Source organism: Scardinius erythrophthalmus (genome assembly GCF_964197995.2).
Source record: "Scardinius erythrophthalmus genome assembly, chromosome: 10".
NCBI lineage: Eukaryota > Metazoa > Chordata > Actinopteri > Cypriniformes > Leuciscidae > Scardinius > Scardinius erythrophthalmus.
The window spans coordinates 33,157,450-33,184,117 of NC_138230.1; the positions used below are offsets into that span (position 1 = coordinate 33,157,450).

General features: G+C 38.8%; 1 protein-coding gene across 1 annotated transcript; it reads left to right on the forward strand.

Moving 5' to 3' along the window:
- The first annotated feature begins 398 nt into the window (after positions 1–398).
- On the forward strand, positions 399–23,834 carry nsun2 (NOP2/Sun RNA methyltransferase 2). Its single transcript, XM_081377255.1, has 19 exons — positions 399–670; positions 890–1,047; positions 2,806–2,910; positions 3,011–3,116; positions 4,504–4,575; positions 4,704–4,788; positions 4,894–5,086; positions 6,401–6,475; positions 6,980–7,110; positions 7,573–7,646; positions 8,541–8,671; positions 8,933–9,029; positions 9,261–9,469; positions 9,954–10,046; positions 10,519–10,654; positions 13,844–13,924; positions 15,279–15,417; positions 18,952–18,991; positions 23,133–23,834. The coding sequence occupies exons 1-19, from the start codon at positions 587–589 to the stop codon at positions 23,446–23,448; spliced, it is 2,325 nt and encodes a 774-aa protein (XP_081233381.1). The 5' UTR covers positions 399–586; the 3' UTR covers positions 23,449–23,834.
- Positions 23,835–26,668: the final 2,834 nt, after the last annotated feature.

Genomic DNA, 26,668 nt, shown 5'->3' on the forward strand with positions numbered 1-26,668 from the left:
CAATGGGCGGGGTTTGTGTCAAAACACGCCTTCATATATGCAAGTAAATAAATGTTCAATAAATAAGCAAGAACAGCAAGAAGCAATATATTTAACTAAAATGTAGAACCAATTTAGTAGTGTTTCTGAGAAAATACAAAAAAACAAAAACAAATCTAACTTTCTAAAGATGTCACGGGTGAGACTTCAAATTTTAATTAGGCATATTTTTTTTTTATATATATATATATATATATATATATATATATATATATATATATATATATATATATATATATATATATTGACATCATATAATGTTGTGTTATTTTTATCTGGCAATACTTTTATTTGGATTGAATGCCAAAGGTTTAGAATAAATACTACTGCATTTAAATCCGACAAAGAAGGAGTCTTTCAGTCGGGCAATATTGCGGACACCAAAGAAGGGGTCTTTCAGTTGAATGTGCGCTTGTTTGGACTGCGTCACATACACGTGAGTTGAGTTCAGCAGGAGCTGAGAAGAAGTACAGTTACTTAGACATTATTAAGATATTCAGTCAACACGCAACGCAGATTTATATCCAGAGTTGTATGCGTCTGCAACATGGGCAGAAGAAATAGAAACAGACAAAAACCTCAGCAGTTCAGAGATGGAAAACCAGAGGCGAAAAGGAGCAGAGATGATGCTGTGAGTTTGCTAACTTCTCTAGCTTCTCACTTTTCTGCTCAGTGCCAATGCTGCACATTCATTTATACATTTATTATGCTACATTGTAAATACACACATCATATAGTCACATCAAAATTATTGTAGATATATATATTTATATAACAATGTAATCTCGTGGTTAATGGGATGTGGGTAGTATACTTAAAATTGGTGTCCTCTCACGGGTTCTTTTTGCAGGGTTGGGGAGCTGGATACTCTGAGATCATCAAGGAAAACAAACTCTTTGAGCATTACTACAAAGAGCTGAAGATTGTCCCAGATGGAGAGTTTGAGGAGTTCATGGAGGCCATGAGGGAGCCACTGCCAGCTACAATACGAATCACAGGATACAAGAGGTGATTGACATTTTCTGCAGGTCCAAACGTTTTACGTTACATGACAAACAGTGTTTTTGCTGCCACACAATTTGAATTATGATGTTAACCTGTTAACTGTCAGTCTCCTAGTAGCAAGACACTTGGCACACTTTTTTTTATTGCCTCTTTTCCCTATAACATATTCTATTAATCATCAAAAATTAGGTGTCATTCAAAAGTTGAAAGTCACTATTAAATCAAAATTGACAATTATTATTTTTTGTGGAATATTGCAGTGTTTATTATAAAAGATTTATCCGTGCAAATCATTGTTTTTTTTTTTTTTTTCAATTCATATGCACTCGTAATCTTTAATCAACATAAGCAACAACATCTCTTTTCTGCCCTGATGGAGCCAGGCCAGTACAACCTGTCACTCACTTGAGATCACAGAAATATCAACCCACACTGATCAAATCTAGCCTGGGTTTCCCCATGCTGCCTTACAGGCAGCGTGATTTTATTCAGCCTGGACACCATTGACCAGATTTTCGCCTCAGTTAGGGAACCAATCACTGAATGGGGAGGGAGCAGCAAGACGATGACGACGTCTATGCGACACACCGAAGCAGTTTGTTTATATCTTATGGATCCAACATGGCATCAGACGTGAAGTTACCTTTCGATGCAGCCTTACTTAGTGTTCTAAGTAGTTTAGAACGCAAGTTTATTTCGTCTTCTTCCTCGTCGAATTTCTGTCGCTCTACATACGTCATCTGGTATAATTGAAACGATTGGCTATGTGCTACGTACAGGCACATTTGATAGACATTTGTAGCACCCAATAAATGGCTCTGGGCATTCGTAAACCACGCCTCAAATACGAGAAAATGAACATATGGTTCCCAGACCACGTCTCAATGAGAAAGAGGTCTGACGTTAGCCAGGCTAGATCAAATCTATTCCCGATGGACAAAATCAAGTCTTGCCCTACATTTTTTTTCTTGTTCAAGATGCACTTTCACTCAGAGATAGGTCACAATGAGAAGATAAGACTATCACAGCTTCTGTTTCATGCCTACTCTAAAGACTCAAATTTCATCATGAAACCTTTTTGAAATTGGACGTGGAAACTTACTTACTTACTGCTCTTTTTTAAAATCTAATATTGACAAAACACATTGTTGGATAGGTCTGAGACTCAAGGTTCCATATTGGCCATTGTTTTTTATAGAAGAGATTTTGTGACAAAAATGTATTAATTTGTAAAAGGAGGTCAAAAAAATTCAATGGAATGCGGGTGTTAACCCGCTGGCTATTTTTGGTATAGTGCCTAAACAAATTCTTGCAGGAACCAACATTTTTGTGATATCCTCTTCAAATTTGGAACACAGCTTTGTTAAACGTGATATGACTTGGATTATCTAGCAATTTTAGAGTCCCATTTAATTTTGTGAAAAGTATATTTTGGATAAAATATAAAATGTTAAATAGTATCTTCATTAAAAAGAGACCAACCTTAGGTCTGTATTTGAAAACATTCATGAATTCCAACCATTTAAGTTCAGCTCTATGCTCAAAAACAGGGGCGATGGTTAAAAAATGGTTTAACTTTTCTCTACTTCTGTGAAACTTTCAGTTTATTCGCCATTAGCCATCCTGCTTTGTTATCAGCATTGACCATTGACAAGGCCATATTGTTTAACAACTTTCCTGTAGTTAGTCCTGTAGATAGTTCAGAGGACGATGCAATTATACAATAATGTTTTTCCCTTTCTCAACTCCTTTAATTTTCAGTCATGCAAAAGAAATCCTTCATACTCTTAAAGAGAAATACTTCAAAGAGGTACAAGATCTTGAGGTGGATGGGCAGAAGATTGAGGCTCCTCAGCCCCTAAGTTGGTAAGATGGAGAACAATTTGTTTGTGTTTTACTTATGAGTTGGAAATCTGTAGAACATAGTACTTCAGATCTGATTTTTACTCTCATTATGCTGTTATAGGTATCCTGATGAACTGGCGTGGCACACTAATCTTAGCAGAAAGATCTTACGCAAGTCTCCACTCCTGGAGAAATTCCACCAGTTCTTGGTCAGCGAAACCGAATCGGTAAATGAAAATTTTGGTGCACTTCAAGGCGTGTGTCTGCAGATATTCAATAGTGTATACTAAGGGTGGGAGAAAAAAATCGATGCATCACGATTCTGGATCAATTCTGAGAATTTCAGAGCTTCGTTTTTAACCGCAGAAGCGTGATGACGCCTGACACATTTCTCCATTCTTGGGTCAATTTTTCTCTTCACCCAGTGAGCACAACAGCAGTCTATGTGGGTTAAGGCCCTTTCACACCGGATGCGTTACGAAAAAGCGAATAGTTCGCGTGCGAATAGTTTGCGTCAAAACCCATCACATGAGCTGCGTAAACACGGTCTCTATCTCTATCTTTGACGATTAGCTTTCTATCCCAAATGTAGTTTAGCCTTCTAGCCAACACAGCACAGGACTATACAACGACTAAAGTCTCCACTCCTGGAGAAATTCCACCAGTTCTTGGTCAGCGAAACCGAATCGGTAAATGAAAATTTTGGTGCACTTCAAGGCGTGTGTCTGCAGATATTCAATAGTGTATACTAAGGGTGGGAGAAAAAAATCGATGCATCACGATTCTGGATCAATTCTGAGAATTTCAGAGCTTCGTTTTTAACCGCAGAAGATACTCACACAACATACTCACAGTCGTGATAACCGAGTTGGTTGGCAATGCTACGCCACACAATCATTGTCCTTGTAGTATGCGATTGGCATCATTGCATCATGGCATCATCGCAGCACATTCACGTTCGATGTGGAAGCGCTCATTACACAAACAGCTGATCAAAAAAGTTAAACCATCGCGCGAATTATTCGTGCGTCAAAATCGCGTCCAATGTGAAAGGACCTTTAAACTGTGGATCATTTATCATTGCTTTGGCACAAAATGCATTCAAATAACATGAATACATTTCTCACTTAGACACTAACACCACCAAAACTATATACCTACAAAACAATTTGTACAAGTTTACATACTCTTTTGAAAACTTTTAAACTTAAGTTAAAAACCTAAAATAATACAAAATTAAGACTGCAGTTTGATATATTTCTACAGTAATACCATATTGAATTGTATACTGAATTAAAAAAATGAAATGCTATCAAAATGAATTGTTTTGGTAGTTCGTGTATTTTGAATGTGAGGTTAACTGCTGTGCTGAGCTGAAGTTGGTTGGGAGATCTGTATGAAGAGTTTTGAAAAAGTGACCCAAGTTTTGAGAAACGTGTCCTAGCGGTTATATATATATATATATATATATATATATATATATATATATATATATATATATATATATATATATATATATATATATATATATATATATATATATATATATATATAAAAATACGAATTAATGCAAATATAATAATTTTTTTTTTTTTATGTTATTTACTCCATCAGGGTAATATCAGCAGACAGGAAGCAGTCAGTATGATTCCTCCTCTTCTACTGAAAATCGATTCTCAACATAAGGTACATCTTCAACAACATCATCATGAGCTTCCTTGAATACCAACTGAATGTTTTCTCTATAGCGTGTTTTCTTCACTGGAAATTTTTATATAATTTGTCTCTGTCGTCTTTCTGGATTTTATAACCAGATTCTGGACATGTGTGCTGCTCCAGGGTCCAAAACTGCTCAACTCATAGAGATGCTTCACTCTGATATGGATGTGCCTTTCCCTGGTAAACTGTTGCTTATTAGTATGGGTTCATATATAATGAATTCAATACAGATGTAACATGATCATCATATCTTATAGTTGTCTCCTGTCTCTTCTGTGTCTCCAGAGGGTTTTGTAATTGCCAATGATGTGGATAATAAGCGCTGTTACCTGCTGGTCCACCAGGCCAAGAGATTAAACAGTCCATGTATTATGGTGGTAAACCATGATGCATCTAGCATTCCACGTCTGCACTTTGATCAGGACGGGAAGAAGGAGGTCCTGTTTTATGACCGGATCCTGTGTGACGTACCCTGCAGGTGAGGAATTTTATGATGAGGGTCTCGGCTTAGACCCAGAGATGCTACTTGAGTTGTTTTTTATTGAGTCTTATGAAAATGATCTAGTTTTTCATTAAAAATATTAGATGGAAAAACGTATGTGAAAATTAGAAATGTTGCCTTGGCCAGTAACTGAAATGAAATGTTTATTTTAAACAAAGTTAAGTGAAGTACTAAAATTACTAAAACGGAATTAAAATAAATTCAAGCTAAATAAAAAAAATAAAAATAAAAAAGCTAATAAAAATTACAAGCACATATCAAATACTTAAGCTAAAATATAAATATAAAAATAAATACAAAAAAAAAAAAACTGAAAAAAACAAACAAACATCCAAACCACCTTAAAAATAATAAATATTTTGGCAAGGTTTGAGCTAATCTGAGCTTTAAATGCCAGACAGAAAAAGTCTGGTTACTTTTAAGTGTCTGGAAAAAAACTTTGCGGAAGCTTCAACCTGATAGGCTGGTTTCTATGTAATTATTGGTTGCTTAAATATTGTCGTCAGATGGTCAAACAGCAACATTACACACTAAAGAAAGTTAAAAATGTAAAAAAAAAGGATAATAGGACCCCTTTAAAACCACAAAAACTGTAGATTTTCTTGCGATTTTTCTAGAGCTATTGTGTGTTGTCATACCAAAAAAAAAAAAGTCCGTTTTCTTTTACAGAGATATGAAGTTTATGATTATGTAAATATAGGCATCACAATAATAGAGGCACACATAAACACCAGAGCTCTGTGTTTTCGGTTGAGCGGTGAGTCTCTTCCCAGCATGTAACATATACTAGAACATATACTAGAGTAAGTTTATAATTGGTGGAGTCTATACTTGGCCTGCAGCAGAATCAGGTGCCAAGCATAATATAGTCTGCTCAGTACCAGCAGGCCAAACATCTTACACATACACAGTGTGGTCAGCCTGGTTTCTTTTCGGCGATGAAATTATTTGTAGTTGACTTTAAAGGTGTAATTATGGCTTGTGTTTTGGCCCGTATAGGACTGTAGTTTCCTTGATTCAAAATGTGCTGCCTTGTTAACCAAACACTGATGTAATTGATTTTAGAAATACCATATGATCTCATATGACCACAGGAACTCTCTTTAGTTATCAATTCCAGTTTCAAATTACTTAAAGGAAATACATGTGGTGATAACAATCTTTCATCTTTGCTTTATTGTGAAGAACCACTAATTAAGTCTGCTTTATGCCTGACAAACACATGAAATGATCTGATATGGAGTTACAGTTAAACTGCAAACAATAAAATCAGCACCTTTATCTATACAGTGGAGATGGAACAATGAGGAAAAACATTGACGTGTGGAAAAAATGGACAACCAGTAACAGCCTGCAGCTCCATGGGTAAGACCAGTATAATTCACTTGGGCTATGTTCAGAATATTGGGTGTGGCCGATATGACCAAAATCTTTTCAAGACCAATAAAGACATTTTTAGATTCTTGGGTATTTGTTGTTATATACAACTGAATTGAAGTCCTGTGACAACAATGCATCATACTTCTGTACTACAGTACAGAGTGTACTGTTCTGTTAGCAGTACACTAGTACTCATTCTGAACACAGCCTAGAGCCTTTATGCTCTGAGGTAAACCCAAGTCTTGATGCATGATGATCATTGTGTCTGGAGGTTTAGCTATTTGGCAGCGGCAGTGATGTGTTTTCTGTACGTGATTACTGAAACGGGATGTTGCATTGCATCTAATTTCTTTGTTGCTCTGTCAGCATGGGTCTCTGTGTGTGTGCGTGCTGTCTCTCCATTCTGAGGTTGCAGTGGTTGCAGAAAAGAGCAGTTTGTTATGCTCTAAGTGTGTGTGTGTATTTTCAATTTGTCTCCTTGTCTGTCAGGCTGCAGATAAGGATCGCGGTGCGAGGTGTGGAGCAGTTGGCGGTAGGGGGCAGGATGGTGTACTCCACCTGCTCTCTGAACCCCATCGAGGATGAAGCAGTCATCGCTGCCCTGCTGGAGAAGAGTGAAGGTACGTGAAGGAAACATTTCTGCCCCATGAATTTGATTTTATCTGTATATTTTCTTTTAAGTTAATTTAAAATGTGTACTTATTTTGTTGTTTTTGTCTTTTTCAGTTGTATTAATTTGTATTTTTAAGGTATTTTAGTACTTCATGTTAAACTAAATCATGATGAATGTTGATTTTTTTTTTTTTTTCAGTTATTTATTTAATTTGTATAATTGAAAGTGTATTTAGTTATATATTTTGTTCCAAGTAACTGAAATGGTTGTTTTTTATGGTTCACCCTCACACGTGTTATGTGTATCTTCATTGATATAAAATACAAAACATGTGGGAAATGCAATTTTGGGTAAAGCATTTAATACATGATAGGACGCATTTCCCTTGCCATGTCACCTCAACTTTGTTCTGCTTTTTCTCCCCTCTCCCTCCTGTGGTTTCTTCTTCACTCTTCTGTTTATTTCTCAGGTGCTTTAGAGTTAGCAGATGCCTCTGCAGATCTCCCAGGACTCAAATATATGCCTGGAATAACATCTTGGAAAGTAATGAACTGTTATCCTCCACTCTCTGACATTAATTTCTGTTCATGCTGTTCCTGCTTACGAATGTTGAGTCTGCATTGGTTTGTCTTTTTCGTTAGTGCAGTCATTTCTCTTCATTCATTGCAGCAGGGGCATTAGACTGTTGGTAACTGGAGCTCTCACTGGAGCGAGGCTGTTTTGATAGTCCAAGATATCTTGGTAACATTATATTAAAATAACATGTCTACACCTGTGATAGTCCTTCTAACCAAATCGAATATATACTGTCTAAACCCAGAGAGAATATGACCTGATTGGCAACGTAGGGACTTTTCTTAAATGTAGCTACAAAATGAAGCTGGTCCAAAATCAACTTTGTCACACATACTGGCTATAAATATTAATAAATATTAATTGCAAACTTTACACCATTGGTGGTTTATACTAAAAGAAGAGAAGGCTCAGCAAGGCTGCATTTATTTGATCAAAAATACAGTAAAAACAGTAAAATATATTACAATTTTAAAATAACCATTTCTATTTGAATATAAATTAAAATGCAATTTATTTCTGTTGTGGCAAAGCTTTCAACATCATTACTCCACTCTTAAGTGTCACACGATCCTTCAGAAATCATTCTAATATGCTGATTTGGTGCTCAAGAAACATTTCTTATTATTATCAGTGTTGAAAACAGTTTTGCTGCCAAATATTGTTGTGGAAACCATGGTAAAAAAAAAATCAGGGTACTTTGACGAATATATCGTTCAAAAGAACTGCATTTATTTGCATAAATGCCTTAACTGTCACTTTTAATCAGTTTAATGCATGCTTTGCTTAAAATATAATTGTATTTCCAAATAACTGACCCCAAAGTTTTGAACAATAGTGCAATCTTGCTCTGCTCTTATATAGGTAATGACGAAAGAGGGTCAGTGGTTTTCTGACTGGTCAGAGGTGCCAAAAAGTCGACACACCCAGATCAGACCCACCATGTTTCCACCAACAGACCCCGAGAAGCTGGCGAATATGAGACTGGAGAGATGGCAAGTTTCTTTTGATCATATGTATATATATATATGCATTTCTATATATATATTTGTATGGTCCTATGATACAAAATGCTTTTCACAAGCCTCTAGGGCTGCTGTGTGTTTTACCAAACTCCTCCACCAGATGGTAGTATACCACCACAGTACTAGTGGAGCAATACGAATGTTGAGTAAACTCTCACAGGAGTGTGTGAACCCAATTTACTCTGATTTTAAGTTGTAACAGTGTTATGGTGCTTTGATTTGTGTTTTCAGTATGAGAATACTGCCCCATCACCAGAACACTGGCGGGTTTTTTGTGGCTGTGTTAGTTAAGAAAGAGCCCATGCCGTGGAACCGCCGTTACCCAAAGGTATTAGAAAATACAGACTTTATACATCATATTATATAAAATGCAAACAGAGCATTGAAGTTGTATGGAAGTACATTTATGGTATCTTTTTTTATTTTTGACTGCCGTTTTACTAGCAAGCCCATTTTCTTGGATGAATCCACCTTATTTTTCATTGCATTTGAAATGGGAGGCTAGCGTATGCTCATCGATGCCTTTGTCTCTGTCCTTTCTTTGTCTGTGTCTCTGCAGCTTCGTAATAAGGATGTGAACGCTTCCAGTGATGTGGCTCCCGCAGAAGAGCTACAGATGGGGGCGTCTCCAGCTGAGGTCTCTCCATCAGACGGCTTGTCTACTGACACCCCTGTTGAAGCAGTGGAGGGAGAGACTCCTGCAGAGGGAAACCTGTCTGTCCCAGATACCCCTGACCTTTCAGAGGTCAAGAAAGACAATGTCTGTGGGTGAGTGTCCTTAGCCAGGTGTATATGTGGGCGCACGCCGGCACCTTGTTCAGTCACCCTATTGTTCTCTGAGCTGTTCATTAATTTTGTTCTTTCTGTGCTGTGCATTTCACTTGGATATACGTCACAATAGAGAAAAAAAACCCCACAACTTCCGTTTCATCCGACTTTTAAATGGCTCCTTAATGTGAAAATAAAAGTAGTATTTAATAAAAACATGATGCCATATTATTTTGAGTTGCAACTGGCACAATTTCATTTGAATAATACTATTTTGACTACATTTAAATGCCTACATCCTTGCATAATCTGTTTCACATACTAGGTAGGCATAATAGTAGGCTTGCAGGCAGCAACCATTCCAAACAGCCATATTCAGGCCTAACTTGTAGTGTCGATGTCAGTGCCCCCTGGTGGACGGTGTTACATTCTTCTGCACTTGCTGTGCTTTCTATTGACATGAAGTGTGCTCTGTCTGTTCCAGCCCCCCTCCTCCAAAGAAGATGAAACTCTTTGGCTTCAAAGAGGATCCTTTTGTGTTTCTGACAGAGGATGACCCCATCTTTCCTCCCATCCAGTGAGTGCCTCTCCTCTCCATGGACAAAACCTCGCTGCTCAACACACATACTGCTTTTACAAATTTTATCTTGCTTCTGTTTTTTTATGTTTTATTTGTCTGATGCCACTGTGTTCCCGACGCCTGAATATATTCACACTGAGTAGGCTGGAGCTTTATGTGTTTAAAAATATGAGTGGTTATCTGTTATTGCGCTATTCATCTTATGTGACCAATCACATGAATGGATGATGTGATCATTATCATTCAGTCATTGTGACTCCATCTTTTGTTTATGATGAATTTTATTTATTTTCTCACACAGATGCACAGTGCCACAGCGCTGGCACCCCGCCATTTTGACTTGTGGGAGACAACGCCTCTGCTCCATATGTCGCAGAATGTTCAGTGCTGTGCGCATATGTGCATTTTTTTTCCCCCTCTGTTTAGCCATCATTTATTTTATCCTGTGATATTTCTTTGTCTGTTCCAGAGCTTTCTACGACCTGTCTCCAGATTTCCCCAAGCTTAACGTGTTGACTCGAACCCACGAAGGGAAGAAGAGGCACCTGTACATGGTGTCTAAAGAGCTCCGCAATGTTCTGCTCAACAACAGTGAGAGAATGAAGGCAAGATCTCTCTCTCTCTCTCTCTCTCTCTCTCTCTCTCTCTCTCTCTCTCTCTCTCTCTCTCTCTCTCTCTCTCTCTCTCTCTCTCTCTCTCTCTGGTGTCTCTCTCTCTCTCTGCTGTCTCTGTCTGTCTGAAGGTCCTTCATCAGTGCTTGTAGTGATTGAGGATGGCGTATAGGCAGATGGGGACAGCAGCCTCGCTATGATCTCATCTCTATCTGTGCTCTAGTGCCTTCACATTCATCAAGTATGAAACAACCATCTGCTGCTAATGTAAACAGACATCACTGGAGATACGTTAGAACAAAGAACCGCACTGTAAACACTTATACTCCTCATCCTTTGATGCATTATTTGTGCTCAGATGAATTAACATAATATGGTTAATTAATACCATTAATATGGTATTTGGGTAGTTATCTATCCCTCTTATCCCTCTTATCCATCCATCCATCCATCCATCCATCCATCCATCCATCCATCCATCCATCCATCCATCCATCCATCCATCCATCCATCCATCCATCCATCCATCCATCCATCCATCCATCCATCCATCCATCCATCCATCCATCCATCCATCCATCCATCCATCCATCCATCCATCCATCCATCCATCCATCCATCCATCCATCCATCCATCCATCCATCCATCCATCCATCCATCCATCCATCCATCCATCCATCCATCCATCCATCCATCCATCCATCCATCCATCCATCCATCCATCCATCCATCCATCCATCCATCCATCCATCCATCCATCCATCCATCCATCCATCCATCCATCCATCCATCCATCCATCCATCCATCCATCCATCCATCCATCCATCCATCCATCCATCCATCCATCCATCCATCCATCCATCCATCCATCCATCCATCCATCCATCCATCCATCCATCCATCCATCCATCCATCCATCCATCCATCCATCCATCCATCCATCCATCCATCCATCCATCCATAGTGAGGAAAATAAGTATTTGAACACCTTGCTATTTTGCAAGTTCTCCCACTTGGAAATCATGGAGGGGTCTGAAATTGTCATCGTAGGTGCATGTCCACTGTGAGAGACATAATCTAAAAAAAAAAATCCAGAAATCACAATATATGATTTAACTATTTATTTGTATGATACAGCTGCAAATAAGTATTTGAACACCTGTCTATCAGCTAGAATTCTGACCCTCAAAGACCTGTTAGTCTGCCTTTAAAATGTCCACCTCCACTCCATTTATTATCCTAAATTAGATGCACCTGTTTGAGGTCGTTAGCTGCATAAAGACACCTGTCCACCCCATACAATCAGTAAGAATCCAACTACTAACATGGCCAAGACCAAAGAGCTGTCCAAAGACACTAGAGACAAAATTGTACACCTCCACAAGGCTGGAAAGGGCTACGGGGAAATTGCCAAGCAGCTTGGTGAAAAAAGGTCCCCTGTTGGAGCAATCATTAGAAAATGGAAGAAGCTAAACATGACTGTCAATCTCCCTCGGACTGGGGCTCCATGCAAGATCTCACCTCGTGGGGTCTCAATGATCCTAAGAAAGGTGAGAAATCAGCCCAGAACTACACGGGAGGAGCTGGTCAATGACCTGAAAAGAGCTGGGACCACCGTCTCCAAGGTTACTGTTGGTAATACACTAAGACGTCATGGTTTGAAATCATGCATGGCACGGAAGGTTCCCCTGCTTAAACAAAGCACATGTCAAGGCTCGTCTTAAGTTTGCCAATGACCATTTGGATGATCCAGAGGAGTCATGGGAGAAAGTCATGTGGTCAGATGAGACCAAAATAGAACTTTTTGGTCATAATTCCACTAAACGTGTTTGGAGGAAGAAGAATGATGAGTACCATCCCAAGAACACCATCCCTACTGTGAAGCATGGGGGTGGTAGCATCATGCTTTGGGGGTGTTTTTCTGCACATGGGACAGGGCGACTGCACTGTATTAAGGAGAGGATGACCGGGGCCATGTATTGCGAGATTTTGGGGAACAACCTCCTTCCCTCAGTTAGAGCATTAAAGATGGGTCTTCCAACATGACAATGACCCGAAGCACACAGCCAGGATAACCAAGGAGTGGCTCTGTAAGAAGCATATCAAGGTTCTGGCGTGGCCTAGCCAGTCTCCAGACCTAAACCCAATAGAGAATCTTTGGAGGGAGCTCAAACTCCGTGTTTCTCAGCGACAGCCCAGAAACCTGACTGATCTAGAGAAGATCTGTGTGGAGGAGTGGACCAAAATCCCTCCTTCAGTGTGTGCAAACCTGGTGAAAAACTACAGGAAAATGACCTCTGTAATTGCAAACAAAGGCTACTGTACCAAATATTAACATTGATTTTCTCAGGTGTTCAAATACTTATTTGCTGCTGTATCATACAAATAAATAGTTAAAAAATCATACATTATGATTTGCACAGTGGACATGCACCTACGATGACAATTTCAGACCCCTCTATGATTTCTAAGTGGGAGAACTTGCAAAATAGTTGGGTGTTCAAATACTTATTTTCCTCACTGTATCCTATCTATCTATCTATCTATCTATCTATCTATCTATCTATCTATCTATCTATCTATCTATCTATCTATCTATCTATCTATCTATCTGTCTATCTGTCCATCTATCTGCTTATTTTATCATAATTATATTTGTTTTTATAAATATATGAAGGGTGAAGAAGCACCAAAATGTTAATACTGTAGTAACACCTTGTCTGTAAAACATTGTTTAATGTTATGAGATGATGTCTTTTTATCAGGACAAACTTTTAAAGACTTATTTATGGATCCATTTTTTTTTTATCTTATATATATATATATATAAATATATATAAAATAATTGTACTCATTTTGTATTATTATTATTTTTGTTGTCCAAGTTTGTTTTCATTATGTTGTACTTATGATATTATGTTGTTAAATGTTTAATATGTATCTGCCATGTAATAGCCGGTGATGCTGATATCACAATACTCAAATACTACTTTTATTAATATGTACATTTTATTTATAAATAACAAATATATTATAAATGTTTATTATTATGTATTATTATTTTATCCATAAAATAATGTTGTTACTATTACTTGTAATGTACTCTTTTAATATATAATAATAATAATAATAATAAAGTAATAAGAAAAATAATAATTTCACATTTTCTGTCTTTCTGCAGGTTATAAACACAGGAGTTAAGGTCTGGTCCAGAAATACTGATGGAGAAGAGTTTGGTTGTGCTTTCAGACTGGCGCAGGAGGTGGGTAAAACAGTTTGATTTAAATAATGTTTTATGTAGTAGTTGTGTTTGATTAACCTACATGCATTGCATACAACCAAAATATTGTAAAAAGTATTTCTGGAAGGTAAAATGGTTTAATTTCACATGCAATTTTAACCAAAAAGGCTTTAAGTCGTACGGCAATAATTTGTCTAGAATTAAAACAACGCTCAGATGTTATTTTGCTCAAAAACTAGGTTCAGTGGTCTAAAGGGAAACGAGTTAATCTCAACATGCCATTAATAACCTCGGCTTGCCTTTCTGTGTGCTCTAGAGGGAATGTCCATTTCTATTTTCCACAACGAAGTATTGATTTTTAACTAAAGGAAGATCTGTTATGTGAATTTGTGTATGTGTATTTATTCCATCTTCCCATAGATGAAGAAATAGATTAAAATGTGTCTGCTACTTTCCTGGGCTGAATTAATGGGGAAGAGAAATGGAAATGCATTTTGAACTAGACTTAAAGGGTTAGTTCACCCAAAAATGAAAATTATGTCATTAATGACTCACCCTCATGTCGTTCCAAGCCCGTAAGACCTCCGTTCATATTCAGAACACAGTTTAAGATATTTTAGATTTAGTCCGAGAGCTTTCTGTTCCTCCATTGAAAGTCAATGGACGGCATACTGTCCATGTCCAGAAAGGCAGTACAGAGTCAGACATCATCAAAGTAGTCCATGTGACATCAGTGGCTCAATCTTAAGTTTATCAAGCGACGAGAATACTTTTTGTGCGCAAAAAGTAAACAAAAATAACGACTTTATTCCACTATTCATTTCCTTCTCTCTGAAGTTCACGTAGTGTTTACAGTTTGTACTGTATAAAAACCATTAAGCCTATGGAGAGTCCCCACAAAAGTGTGTGTGTGTGTGTGTGTGTGTGTGTGTGTGTGTGTGTGTGTGTGTGTGTGTGTGTGTGTGTGTGTGTGTGTGTGTGTGTGTGTGTGTGTGTGTGTGTGTGTGTGTGTGTGTGTGTGTGCGCCCTTGTTTACATTACACTGTGGGGACCAAATGTCCCCATAAGAATAGTAAAACCTGAGATCACCTACATTGTGGGGACCAGCCAGCGGTCCCCACTTTTCAAAAGGCTTATAAATCACACAGGATGAGTTGTTTTGAGAAAGTAAAAATGCAGAATGTTTCCTGTGATGGGTAGGTTTAGGGGCAGGGGCAGTGTAAGGGGATAGAATGTACAAAAACCATTACGTCTATGGAGAGTCCCCACAAAGATAGTGAACCAGACGTCTTTGTGTGTGTGTGTGTGTGTGTGTGTGTGTGTAAAAAGGACAAGAAACTTCAATCCTTGACTCTATACTGATGTCTTTCTCCAGGGTATTTACACACTGTGCCCCTACATCAGAGCCCGAATCATTAACATCACTGTGGAGGACGTGAAGGTTCTTCTCACGCAGGAGAACCCCTTCCTCAGAAAGCTTGGAGATGATGCTCACAGTCACGCCAAGAAACTTGGTCAGTGCCATTTATGAATTCTTGGCCATGTTAAAATTGACAGGTTTGCAGTTTTGAATGCTGAGAAGATGAGTGAACTCTAAAGATATCATTATGCTATCATAACAGACACACACACTTATTACAGGGTTCCCACAGGTCCTTGAAATCCTTGAAAGTTTGTGAATCTGAAAAAAAAAAAAAACTTCAAGGCCCTGGAATGTTTTTGAAAATAAACATACATAGATACAGGTCCTTGAAAGTGCTTGAATTTATTTTGTGCAAGAAGTTTTCTGGAAAGAATTACATATTATTCCCTGCTGTCCACTAATGTGTTATTTCGCCAACACTTCGTGGCCTATGCATACTAGCTTGCTTGATTTGCATTACTTATGCGCATTTACACGTTACCTTAAGTGTTTCCCGCGTGAGGTACTTTGTGTAGTGCGTTGCCGTGACATTCAAGCGCCCGAAACTACTATGATGGTACCTCAACGTTTCACAGACACACTGTGAAACATTGCAAAAATAGGCTGGTTACATGAGCCTAAGCTCTTTTCAATAAAATCCATGCAAAAGTTAATATCAGATCAATACGGCATAGGATGTACCGAATATTCTTCAGTTTTATGCAAAACAGAAATACGACAAATATAATATCAGATCTCTGTCATTTGGCCAAAAATAAATGCAAAAAAAAGCTTTTTTGCATAGTTGTGTTTGACATGAAAACTGTAACATTGTATCTTACAAGGTAACACGATGTAACCTTGCTCTCACTTGAAATGTGTCCCCACATTGAGTCCTTGAATTTGAAGGTATTGGACCTGGAAAGTCCTTGAAAGGTCCTTGAATTTGAAGTTAACCAAGGTCTGGGAACCCTGTAATTACAAATGTAAGATGTTAATTATTGATGCATTGCTACATTTTAATGTATGCATTTAAAAAATGACATGCACATTATAGGTTGGTGGATGGATGTATAGAAAGAAGCTCTAAAAAGAAAATCTGTAAAACAATAAGAGTGTGGTATTATATTGAGTATCTCACAAAAGTGAGTACACCCCTCACATTTCAGCAAACATTTTAGTATATCTTCTCAAGGATCAATACTATAGAAATGAAACTTGGATATATTTTAGAGTAGTCAATGTGCTGCTTGTATTGCAGTATACATTTACTGTCCTCTGAAAATAACTCAACATACAGCCATTATTGTTAAAATAGCTGGCAACAAAAGTGAGTAATGCCTGGTCGGGCCGATATTTCCCACCACTATCCTTTGGCTCTTTGTCTCCTCCACTCGCACGCATCACACCGGGCCTGCTTTGTTTTATTGTGTAGCTTAAGTGCAACATGGAGCTTGAAGATGGAAAGAAAAAAAGAAAAACAGGAGAATTAACTTTGAGCAAGTTTGGAGGAAAGTCAGAGGTATGGAACCCTTTTAAACAAGTCGTGGGCAGTGACAACATATGTGTTGGCTTTGTTGAGTGTTCACATTTTTTTATTTTTTTTTTCATTCGGATTAATTTGCGATCCATTCCATTCTGAATAAACAAACAACGCAGTTTACATGCTTCATCCTTGTTGCATTATTCACCAAGATAATTCGAAACAGATTTCTGTAGTTCAAACAACTCGGAATTGTAGTTGAGAACGTCAGTTATAACGACCAACGTATTAAAAAATGGTCGGGTTTAAATCGGGCTCGGCCTCATAATTACAGTTAATGTGTTGGGCCGGGCTCGAACACAACGTGCACGGCTTGGGTAGGGTGGGGCTTGGTTTTTTTTTTTTTTTTTTTGGGGGGGCCCGATCTAAGCTCTAACAGGTTGTTGCTAGGATCCTTTTCCACTCCTCAATGACATCATGGAGCTGCTGGATGTTAGACACATGGCGCCTCTCCCCCTTCCACTTGAGGATTCCCCACAGGTGCTCAATAGGGTTCCAGTCTGGAGACATACTTGGCCACTCCATCACCTTTAGCTTCAGCTTCCTCAGCAAGGCAGTTGTCATCTTGGCGGTGTGTTTGGGGTCTTTATGCCGTTTGGCCCAGTTTCTGAAGGGAGGGCATCGTGTTCTGCTTCAGAATGGCACAGTACATTTTGGTTTCCCTCAATGAAGTGCAGCACCCCAGTACCAGCAGCACTCATGCAGCCCCAGACCATGATGCTACCACCACCATGCTTGACTGTAGGCAAGACACAATGTTCTTGGTACTTCTTACCAGGGTGTCGCCACACATGCTGGACACCATCTGAGCCAAACAAGTTTTTCTTAGTCTCATCAGACCACAGGACATGGTTCCAGTAATTCATGCTCTTGGACAGGTTGCTTTCAGCAAACTGTTTGTGGGCTTTCTTGTGAGCCAGCTTCAGAAGAGGCTTTCTTCTGGGATGACGGCCATGCAAACTGACTTTTTGCAGTGTGCGGTGTATGGTCTGAGCACTGATAAGCTGACCTTCCGCTTCTGCAACCTCTAAAGCAATGCAGCACTCATGCGTCTGATTTTTGAAGCCAGCTTCTACACCTGACGCACAGCATGAGGACTCGACTTCTTTGATTGATCCTTGCATGGCCTGTTCCAAGTTGAACCCGTCTTGGAAAACCTCTGTATGACCCTGTCCCATAGGCGTAATTTGCGGGTGGGACGGGTGGGACATGTCCCCACCACTTTTTGCTAAGGTCGATATTGTCCCCACCACTTTAGAAACATCTCGCAGCACGAATGTACCAATACAAATAAATAAAACATCTCCAGTTAACTAGCAGAGCATTCATTTAGTTCGTTTGTAAGAGGCGATCTAGCACTGTAATGTGTTGTTTTTTGAAATCAAGTGATCAAATTGCTCGTTGCCGCTGCGATCAGATACAGACACAGGCGCAGATACTTTGTTCTCTTGTGGCTCGCGCACAGTGTTCAATCCATTGTGGAGACTCTCTATTCGTTCCGGTGAAATTACAAAACAAAATGCATACAAACGTATGCTTGCCTGATATACAACCACTGATAAACATAATCGGTTTTAATGAAAAAAAAATATATATATACGAGTGCGGATTAGAACCCACGACCTCTGACACGCTCGGCAAAAGTTCTACCACTGGACCATTTCAATATACATATTTTTATAATGGATTTACCCACACCAACATATATCAAACCTCATTAAACGACAAATTAAACCCATGCACTATTTCAATCGATTGCTGGACATCGTAATGTTATTGTACATACATCGATTTATGATTTAGCATTAGCATTCATTCATTTCTATAGTATTGTCCCCTGAGAAGATATACTAAAATGTTTGCTGCAATGTGAGGGGTGTACTCACTTTTGTGAGATACTGTATGTGTGTATATAACTTTTTAATTTATATAAGTAAATTAATATGCAAATACATCATGTCATGTAATAATTGTCATAGTAGTTGGTATTGCCAATGTGTCCAGTACCATTTGCTTTGAATCCCTTCCATAAAGTTCAGCATCATCATCATCTTATAGACAACAAAGTTGTGATGTTTGTCATTTTGTTCTCTCTTTCTCCAGAAATGGGCAGCATTGTTTTACGATACTTACCAGATCCAAAGTAAGTGCTCGTGTTTATAATCCATAATACCATACTGTTTTTTGTTTTGTTTTTTGGAACAAGAGTAAAGAAACTTTTACACTTGAGTTCTGATCTAGCCTGCAGTCTATGCCTCATTCTTCCATATGACAGACCATAGATCTGTGAACTGCCTTCTAAGGCAACATCCTAACCAAAATACCTATCCTAACCAAATAACCTATTAGTGACTGGTTTGGAATACAAAGGCCGCAGCTCTAAATGAAGCACACAACAGACATGACTCTAATTAATTCCAATAGAGTTTGATGTTAGCGTGTTGCTAAGCTAACATCACAAAAAATTAATAGCATGGCACACAGATTTTCCTAAATGTATTGTGATGAGCTCAGTGAAATAAGTTTCTGAATGGAAAGGGATTAATATAGCCTGACTACATCAGACTTCCTACTTCCGCTCAATTTCATTTCGCTTCTGTAGTCAGTCTGAGATAGCAGCCTATCTTTCAGTTTTCCAGCGGCCTTCGGACGGCCGGGCCAATCAACGAACAGAGGGCGGGCTGAGAGCCGTGACGTAGATGCTGATTGTACCGTGGATGCGTAGATTTACTTCACATAATCTGCAAAAGTTGTTCACATCCATGTTTTCTCTGGTATTTCGCGCGATGGTCTTGTTTTCGCATATACATGTGTTTACAGTGGAAGTTAGATGTGGCTGAGCATGTTTACAGTGGAAGTTAGATGTGGCTGAGCATGCGCATAACACACGCCATAACCGAACGTTATGTGATTGGCTTACGGGTAACCAATGATTTTAAACTTCAGACAAGCGACCCCCCGCGAGAAAGAAAACACTTTTCAATTATGCCATGCCAGACTCTGTCTACAAAGCAAAGCGAAGTAGCAGAGTTTGGTATTACCAGGCTAAGATTAATATGCGATGGCTATCCACCTTTTTAATGCAAGAGTGGGCGCAGCCATTTGTAAATTGAATGTGTCTGGGTTCCAGTGTCATCTCCAGTTATTTTTAGCTGTGCAAAACAGCACGTTATGCCTCTTGGTAAGGCAAACGGGTATTTCTTACCATATTTTATTGTCGTAAGTATAAACACACTGATTTATAGCGCAGATAGTTTTACAGTTTACTGCATTTATATTTCTACTTACTTACCTATAGCAGATAATGAATCAGAAGTTTTACATATTGACAGAAAATAGCTTACTTCCTCGTTGCAAAAAAAGGTTTTGATCAAAATTAGATTTTAGGGAGCAGCTTTGTTTCCTATGTTTTCTTTATTTCTGGAGCGGCCTCTTCATCAGTTGAAGTCTTAAAATGCGTTCTAGGTAGACGGCTCGCTAGGTGGGCAGGAACTTTCACAGTGTTGTACGTACACAGAGGGCTCTGCGATGGCATTCCTGCCATTCATCTGCCAGTCAGGAGACAAATGAATGGAGATTGAGCGCTTTGTAGCCATTACGCCCCTTGTCTGATAATTAAAGGGCTTGAACTGATGCACCCGGCTTCCTCTTCACAGATAAATAGCTCTTGATTGTCTCTCTCAGCAGAAAGCTCATTGTTTGGCCAACCAGACAGTCATGTTTCACATTGATGGCCCTTACTGTGTGGAAAACTAGTCAATCCAGCGGGAAAGTGTGTCCTCCTGTCTCTCTCCCCTCCCCCCTCTATTTCTGTTACACACACACACACACACACACACACACACAAACACACCCAACATTTTAATCGGTAAATCTAATCTGCAACAAACCCCAAATCATTGTAAACTCGCAGCGCATGAGGCATGATCGGTACTCGCAGCAGCTACTACTAATTTCTTGTTTAAAATGTACCTGACCGATTGTGGTTTCAAATCTAGGAAATTATTCTAAAATATATACATGCCGCAAAAACCTCATTCATTAACTTATATATGTTTATATATTTGTTTAACTATTAATTTGATATTTTACATTTATTCATCATTTGTACTTTTTTATTTTGATTAGTGGTGGGCCGTTATCGGCGTTAACGCACTGCGTTAACGCGAGACTCTTATCGCGCGATAAAAAAATATCGCCGTTAATCTATTCTCCAAGTTGGGTTGGGAGCTGGCTCAAGCTACACAAGCTATGATGACGCAATCTACCCGCGGCCGCAAGGAAGACACGGCTGCAACGCATCATATTCGTCGTCATCTTAAGTAAACACGGCTGAAAGTTAAAGCTGGTGTAAAAGATCGGTGGAACATCCATTATTTGGACTTGGTTCGGATTTAGGCCGTCCGACGTAGACTGTGTATTGTAACAGTTCGGTAAGTTAACACACGACTAATCCGTTCTACCACCTCAAATTCAAAACGAAACATATCACTGAATACCAGCGCGCGCGTATTATTCCCAATATATCTGAGTGGTGTAGGCTAGAACATAATCTCTGTCTGCGCCCGATTTAAAGAATCGTTGTTGTGTTTCTTTTTAACTGAAAAGACATCAGTTAGACAATATTCTAATTTTAAATTTGGGGTTTCATAAGCTCCAAACCATAATAAACATTAGACCTAAGTCTCTGCAGCTAGTGTACTTAAATTTTATTTATCTGCAAAATGATGTTGTATACTTACAGTTTTGCACAATATATGTTCTCAAAACTACATGCACCCTTTAAAAAAAAAAAAAAAAAAAAAAAACATTTAGCAGTTGTTTAGCAGGGTCTGTGTAACCTGTTTTGAAATGGTTTTATTACAATATCGTTATCGCAAGAGGCTGCAATGTATATCACAATATGGATTTTAGGCCATATCGCCCATCCCTAATTGATAGCCTATAGTAGTTGATAATAACATAGGCCTACCTAATGTTGCCTACGGACGGTAACAGTACAGTATTAACTTTTTACAGTCTATGAGTAGAACAGCTTTCTCAAGCAGTTTGTGATGCATTTTGGAAACAGGAGATGAGCCCCTGGTCTAATGCGCCACCTGGCTTGAGAAACCCGTTCTCAAAGACTTACTTTTATAGTCATTATTTGGGTAGCACACATATTCTGAATGCCTTTGGCAGAATTCAAATGAGCCATTTTAATCTAGATTAATCTAGATTAATTTCAAAATTAATCTAGATTAATCTAGATTAAAAAAATTAATCTATGCCCACCTCTAATTTTGATATTTATTAAAATTATGTTTTAGGTATTTGTTTTTAATATTTATTTTATTTACTTGGATGTTTATTTGAAAATTTTATTTTTTAATTTTTTATTTACTTAATTATTTGATATTTATGTATTTAATATATTTTAGACTCTGTATACAATTGATTTATTAAATTGAAGAAATGTACAACATGCTGTGTTGAATGTTGGACCGAAGTGTCATTTATAAATGTTAATTACATTAAAATTATTTCAAGGGGGCAAATATTTAAGAAAAAAATCACTGGTAGTGGCACTTGTCTCCATGCAAAAGTTATTATAGATTACAATAAGCCAAGCCATAATGCAACTACAGAATGAACTTGTACTGATGCACTTAGTCCGTAATTAGTTGTTAAACACTAAAATGTCAACAAAATGACAACTGTATACTGTATGGTTCATAAATGTTTGCTGCAGACCATCATTGCTTGAATTCCTTTTGCACAATACAACATGTCTAAATTAGCCCCTCACCATCAAGGCAATCTGAATATGCCAGTTTATTTTTGCATTAATACAAGCCCCCATAAAGCACTTATTTTCTCATTGACATGTGCACACTTGTTCTTCAGTTTCATCACAGTGAGTGACTTAAGTGCGGAGAGCAGCTCTGATGTCACTGTGTTTAGCGGCGCGTGGCGCTCTGGTGTCATCCTCCTTTGTTGGCAGCGTGCTGCTGGCTCCCCATGTGAAAACATGTCTGCCTGTTCCAGCACAGCGCGCCTGATCATCTTTCACTCTCTTTTTCCATCCATCTGATCACAGACGCTCTTAAAAGTGCCCCAACCGCCGCCGTCACACTCCACACCGTTTCCTGGCGCTGTCTGCGCTGCAGCTGATCAATAATTTGCTTGTTTTCCTTTCCCCTTTTTCTGTCTTGCCTTCTCTCATCCTCCCCTTTGTCACTCATTCTTTGGTTCTTTTCCCACTTGTATCAACTTAAACTTTTAATTTCTTCTCATCTCTCCAGGGATCAGGACGCTCCTCAGTGTCCTATAGATTTGTGCGGCTGGAGGGGGAAAACTTCCATCAGGGCTTTCGTCCCACGTAATGAGCGTCTTCATTACCTCCGCATGGTTGGAGTGGAAGTCTTCCGTGACAAACAAGGGAAGAGGACCGACGGTTCAACAGAAACCCAGGAAGGAAGCACAGAAGATGCTGAGGGCCTGAGCCAAGAGTCTGATCTTGTAAAACAGGAAGGTGCAGAAATGGAGCAAAACGGTTCAGAGTCCAACACTAATAGCACAGAACCTGTCGGCAGCACTTGTGATGGGCCTATAAGTTAGATATCTAAGTGGTTAATATGGGTCTGGAGAAAAATGGACTGGACCTTCACTGTTTTTCCTGTACAGGAGTACCTTGTTGGCTAACCTCTGAAGAACTTATTTGGAAACAATTATTTTATCAGAGCTTTTTTTAATATTGATTAAAGAATTTGCTGTCGCATATGTTTTTATTATCATTTTTGTTTAAGGGACAAATTTAAGTCACTTTTCAGTCAACTTTGTTAAACTGTCATTTTGCATTTATAGTGTTTAATGGTTGCACACCAGCTCAGTCCTACAGTGCATTTTGATTTCTCTGACACTTGTACATGATTTACACTGTACATTATGCCAACTTATTCATTGTTATAATACTTGAAATAAACGGCATTTGTCAATATCTTAGCATAGTTTGGCATTTTTTTTTAAAGTGGTATGTGCACATTCATAACAGTAGATGAAAGTACCTGAATTACCTACTTTTCCCAAGATTCTGAAGTGCACATCCAATGGACACTTTGACAAGAGGAGAAGAGCAACACATACTGGTAGATCACATGACAGTGGTATCATGATGAATGTAGTACACCCTGGATTACATTCATATAGAATGTACTTTTTAACAGTTGCAAAGTTCGTTCCTCATCAAATGTAGTACCTACTGATTTTGGATGTAGCTTTGGAGGGCAATCCTGCAGAGTTCAGCTTCAACCCGAACTAATCTCCTTGAAGCAGCTAATCGAAGCCTTCAGAATTACCTCCCCTTGAGAGCTGTTGAATCTCTGCACACTAAAGTTATGGGTTCCTTAGTTCAAGACCAGCAAGTTTTTGGGGCTTGTTTGGAACCAAGATTTGTGCATCTGTAGTTTACACAACCCTGCAGAGTGTAGCTTCAACCCTGGTCCAGCTAATCCAGTCCTTCAGGCTTATTTGAAAACTAGGGGTATTTGTGTTGGCGCAGGAATGGAACCAAACTCAGGGCTGTAGTATTTTGTTAGTTGTCTGGTTGCTAACATTAATCTCATGTCTTTCTTTAAGCTACAGGATTTGAGGTATCTTTCATGTTCACAGTACAAAAGGTTCAAGATGAGTTGGTGCCAAATTTTAACGCTCACAGTAATAGCAGGGGTGTCCAAACCTGCTTCTGGAAGACCAATGTCCTGCAGAGTTTAGCTTCAAAGTGCTTCAACATTCTTGTCTGGAAGTTTCTAGTCATCCTGAAGACCTTGATTAGCTGGTTCAGGTGTGTTAATTAGAATTAGATTTAAACTGCTGGATGGTGGCCCTCCAGGAGCAGGAGTGGACACACCAGGGTTATGGATTCCAACAAACCCACAACCCTACATGTGAGCAGAAGTGCCATCAACCTATTTTTAAGCACATTTTGGGATATCACATAAAAAAAACACTGGTTAGAAACGCCAAGATGCGCATATATTCGAGAAATGTGCATTAAAAAAATGTATGCGCTCAATTCAGTCGGATAGTTTAATTATCGGATAAAAAATAAATAAAAATGCATTTAATGAATAACTTCTACTGCATAACTGGATTAGCCAGAGAACAGATATCGTTGCACAGCATCTGAAATGCTGATTTCTGTGGTTCGGTGTAAATGCCTCCCTGAACTGCGTACATGACTGCGTTCCCAAACAGCAGGCATTCGCCTCTGAAAGCAAGATCACGTTTTTGCGTTTCGTCTGGATGGAAATGGTGCTTTATTCGCAAATGTTTTATGTGGTATTCCAATATAGCAAAGGTTTTGTGCAAGTTAAATTCGCATCTTTGGGTAGAAACATAGCTAGTGATGATTTCCTTAAAGGGTTAGTTCACCGAAAAATGACATTTCTGTCATTAATTACCCTCATGTCGTTCTAAAACCCATAAGACCTTCGTTCGTCTTCGTAACACAAATTAAGATATTTTTGATGAAATCCGACAGCTTTCTGACCCCTCCATAGACAGCAATGTTATTACCACTTTCAAGCCCCAGAAAGGCAGTAAAGACATTGTCATACAACTCATGACATCTATAAAAGAGACTGCAAGACCTGAAGTGGGTGTGTCAGATAAGGGAGATTTACAAAATGTGCACTGCAGGAGGTCCTCCAGGATAGGTTAGAAAACCCCTGCTCTAGTGAGCATGTCATGCAGCAGTATAGGGATGGGCAAGTCTGTAAAATCGTACCTTTCTGTTAACTATCCATCTTCTGGTTTTCACACAGATTCGTCAGGATCAGGGTATTGTCTGTCGTGGTTCAATCCCGTTCAGTATTATTTCACTGTCCTTCCCTAACTCAAACTTGTTGGGTAGGGTAATGCATGATCACAATCTTGCCCTTTTTTAGCCTTTAATTCTCTGTCTGTCTTGGGTTGAATGCTAGCTGTTTGGTTTATCTCCCTTCATTAGCTCATGGTGATTGTTTCCCTGCAGCCATCCATCTCACTTCCTGTTTATTAGTTGGTGTTCTTTCTCTCGGACTGACAGGAGCTGTCTGGTCTCCTGCTTTGACTGACAGACTCAACCCTCTCTCTTTTCACTGGCGTGTTGGTTTGTTCTAGAGACAAGGCAGTGATCCTACAGACCTTGGAGATTGTTACTATGGTCACTGCAGAGAGCTCGAACATAATTAACCACACAGACACAACCACCACATGCAGGGAATGTCATAGCACAGCACATGAAAGAGATCTAATATAACTCTCACTAAAACCTAGCAATTTGTTCCTAACCACGTTCTGATGTTGTTGAATTCGGAGTATTCTAAATGAGCGACCACGTGACCGAGGTTAGTAATTTGCATAATACATGCCCATACCAGCTCAATTTAAGGGCTTTCTGCAACACAGAGCTTTTCCAGAAAAACTTGGTTTGATATAAAGTTTGATGCAAAAGGAAGCATTTCAATTCAACAAAGGATGTATCTGCCTTTGACGAAAGGATGACTACAATAATAGGACATTCAAGCTTGAGTGGCATAGAAAGGACAGAAGGTCAAAGTGACCTAATCCATGAGCAATTACAACATGGTAATTTAATCCAAAATAAATCTTTAAGAAATGCATTTAAGCAGTGGACATCACATCTGAGAACTTCCACCAGCCCTTGCAGAAAATCCACACCCAGCCGACGGGAATGAAAAAGCTGAGGTCCAGCCATCTACTTCCCAAGCATCCACCTTCCAATATGCCCCTTAAAGGGATACTCCACTTTAAAATGAAAATTCTGTCATCATATACT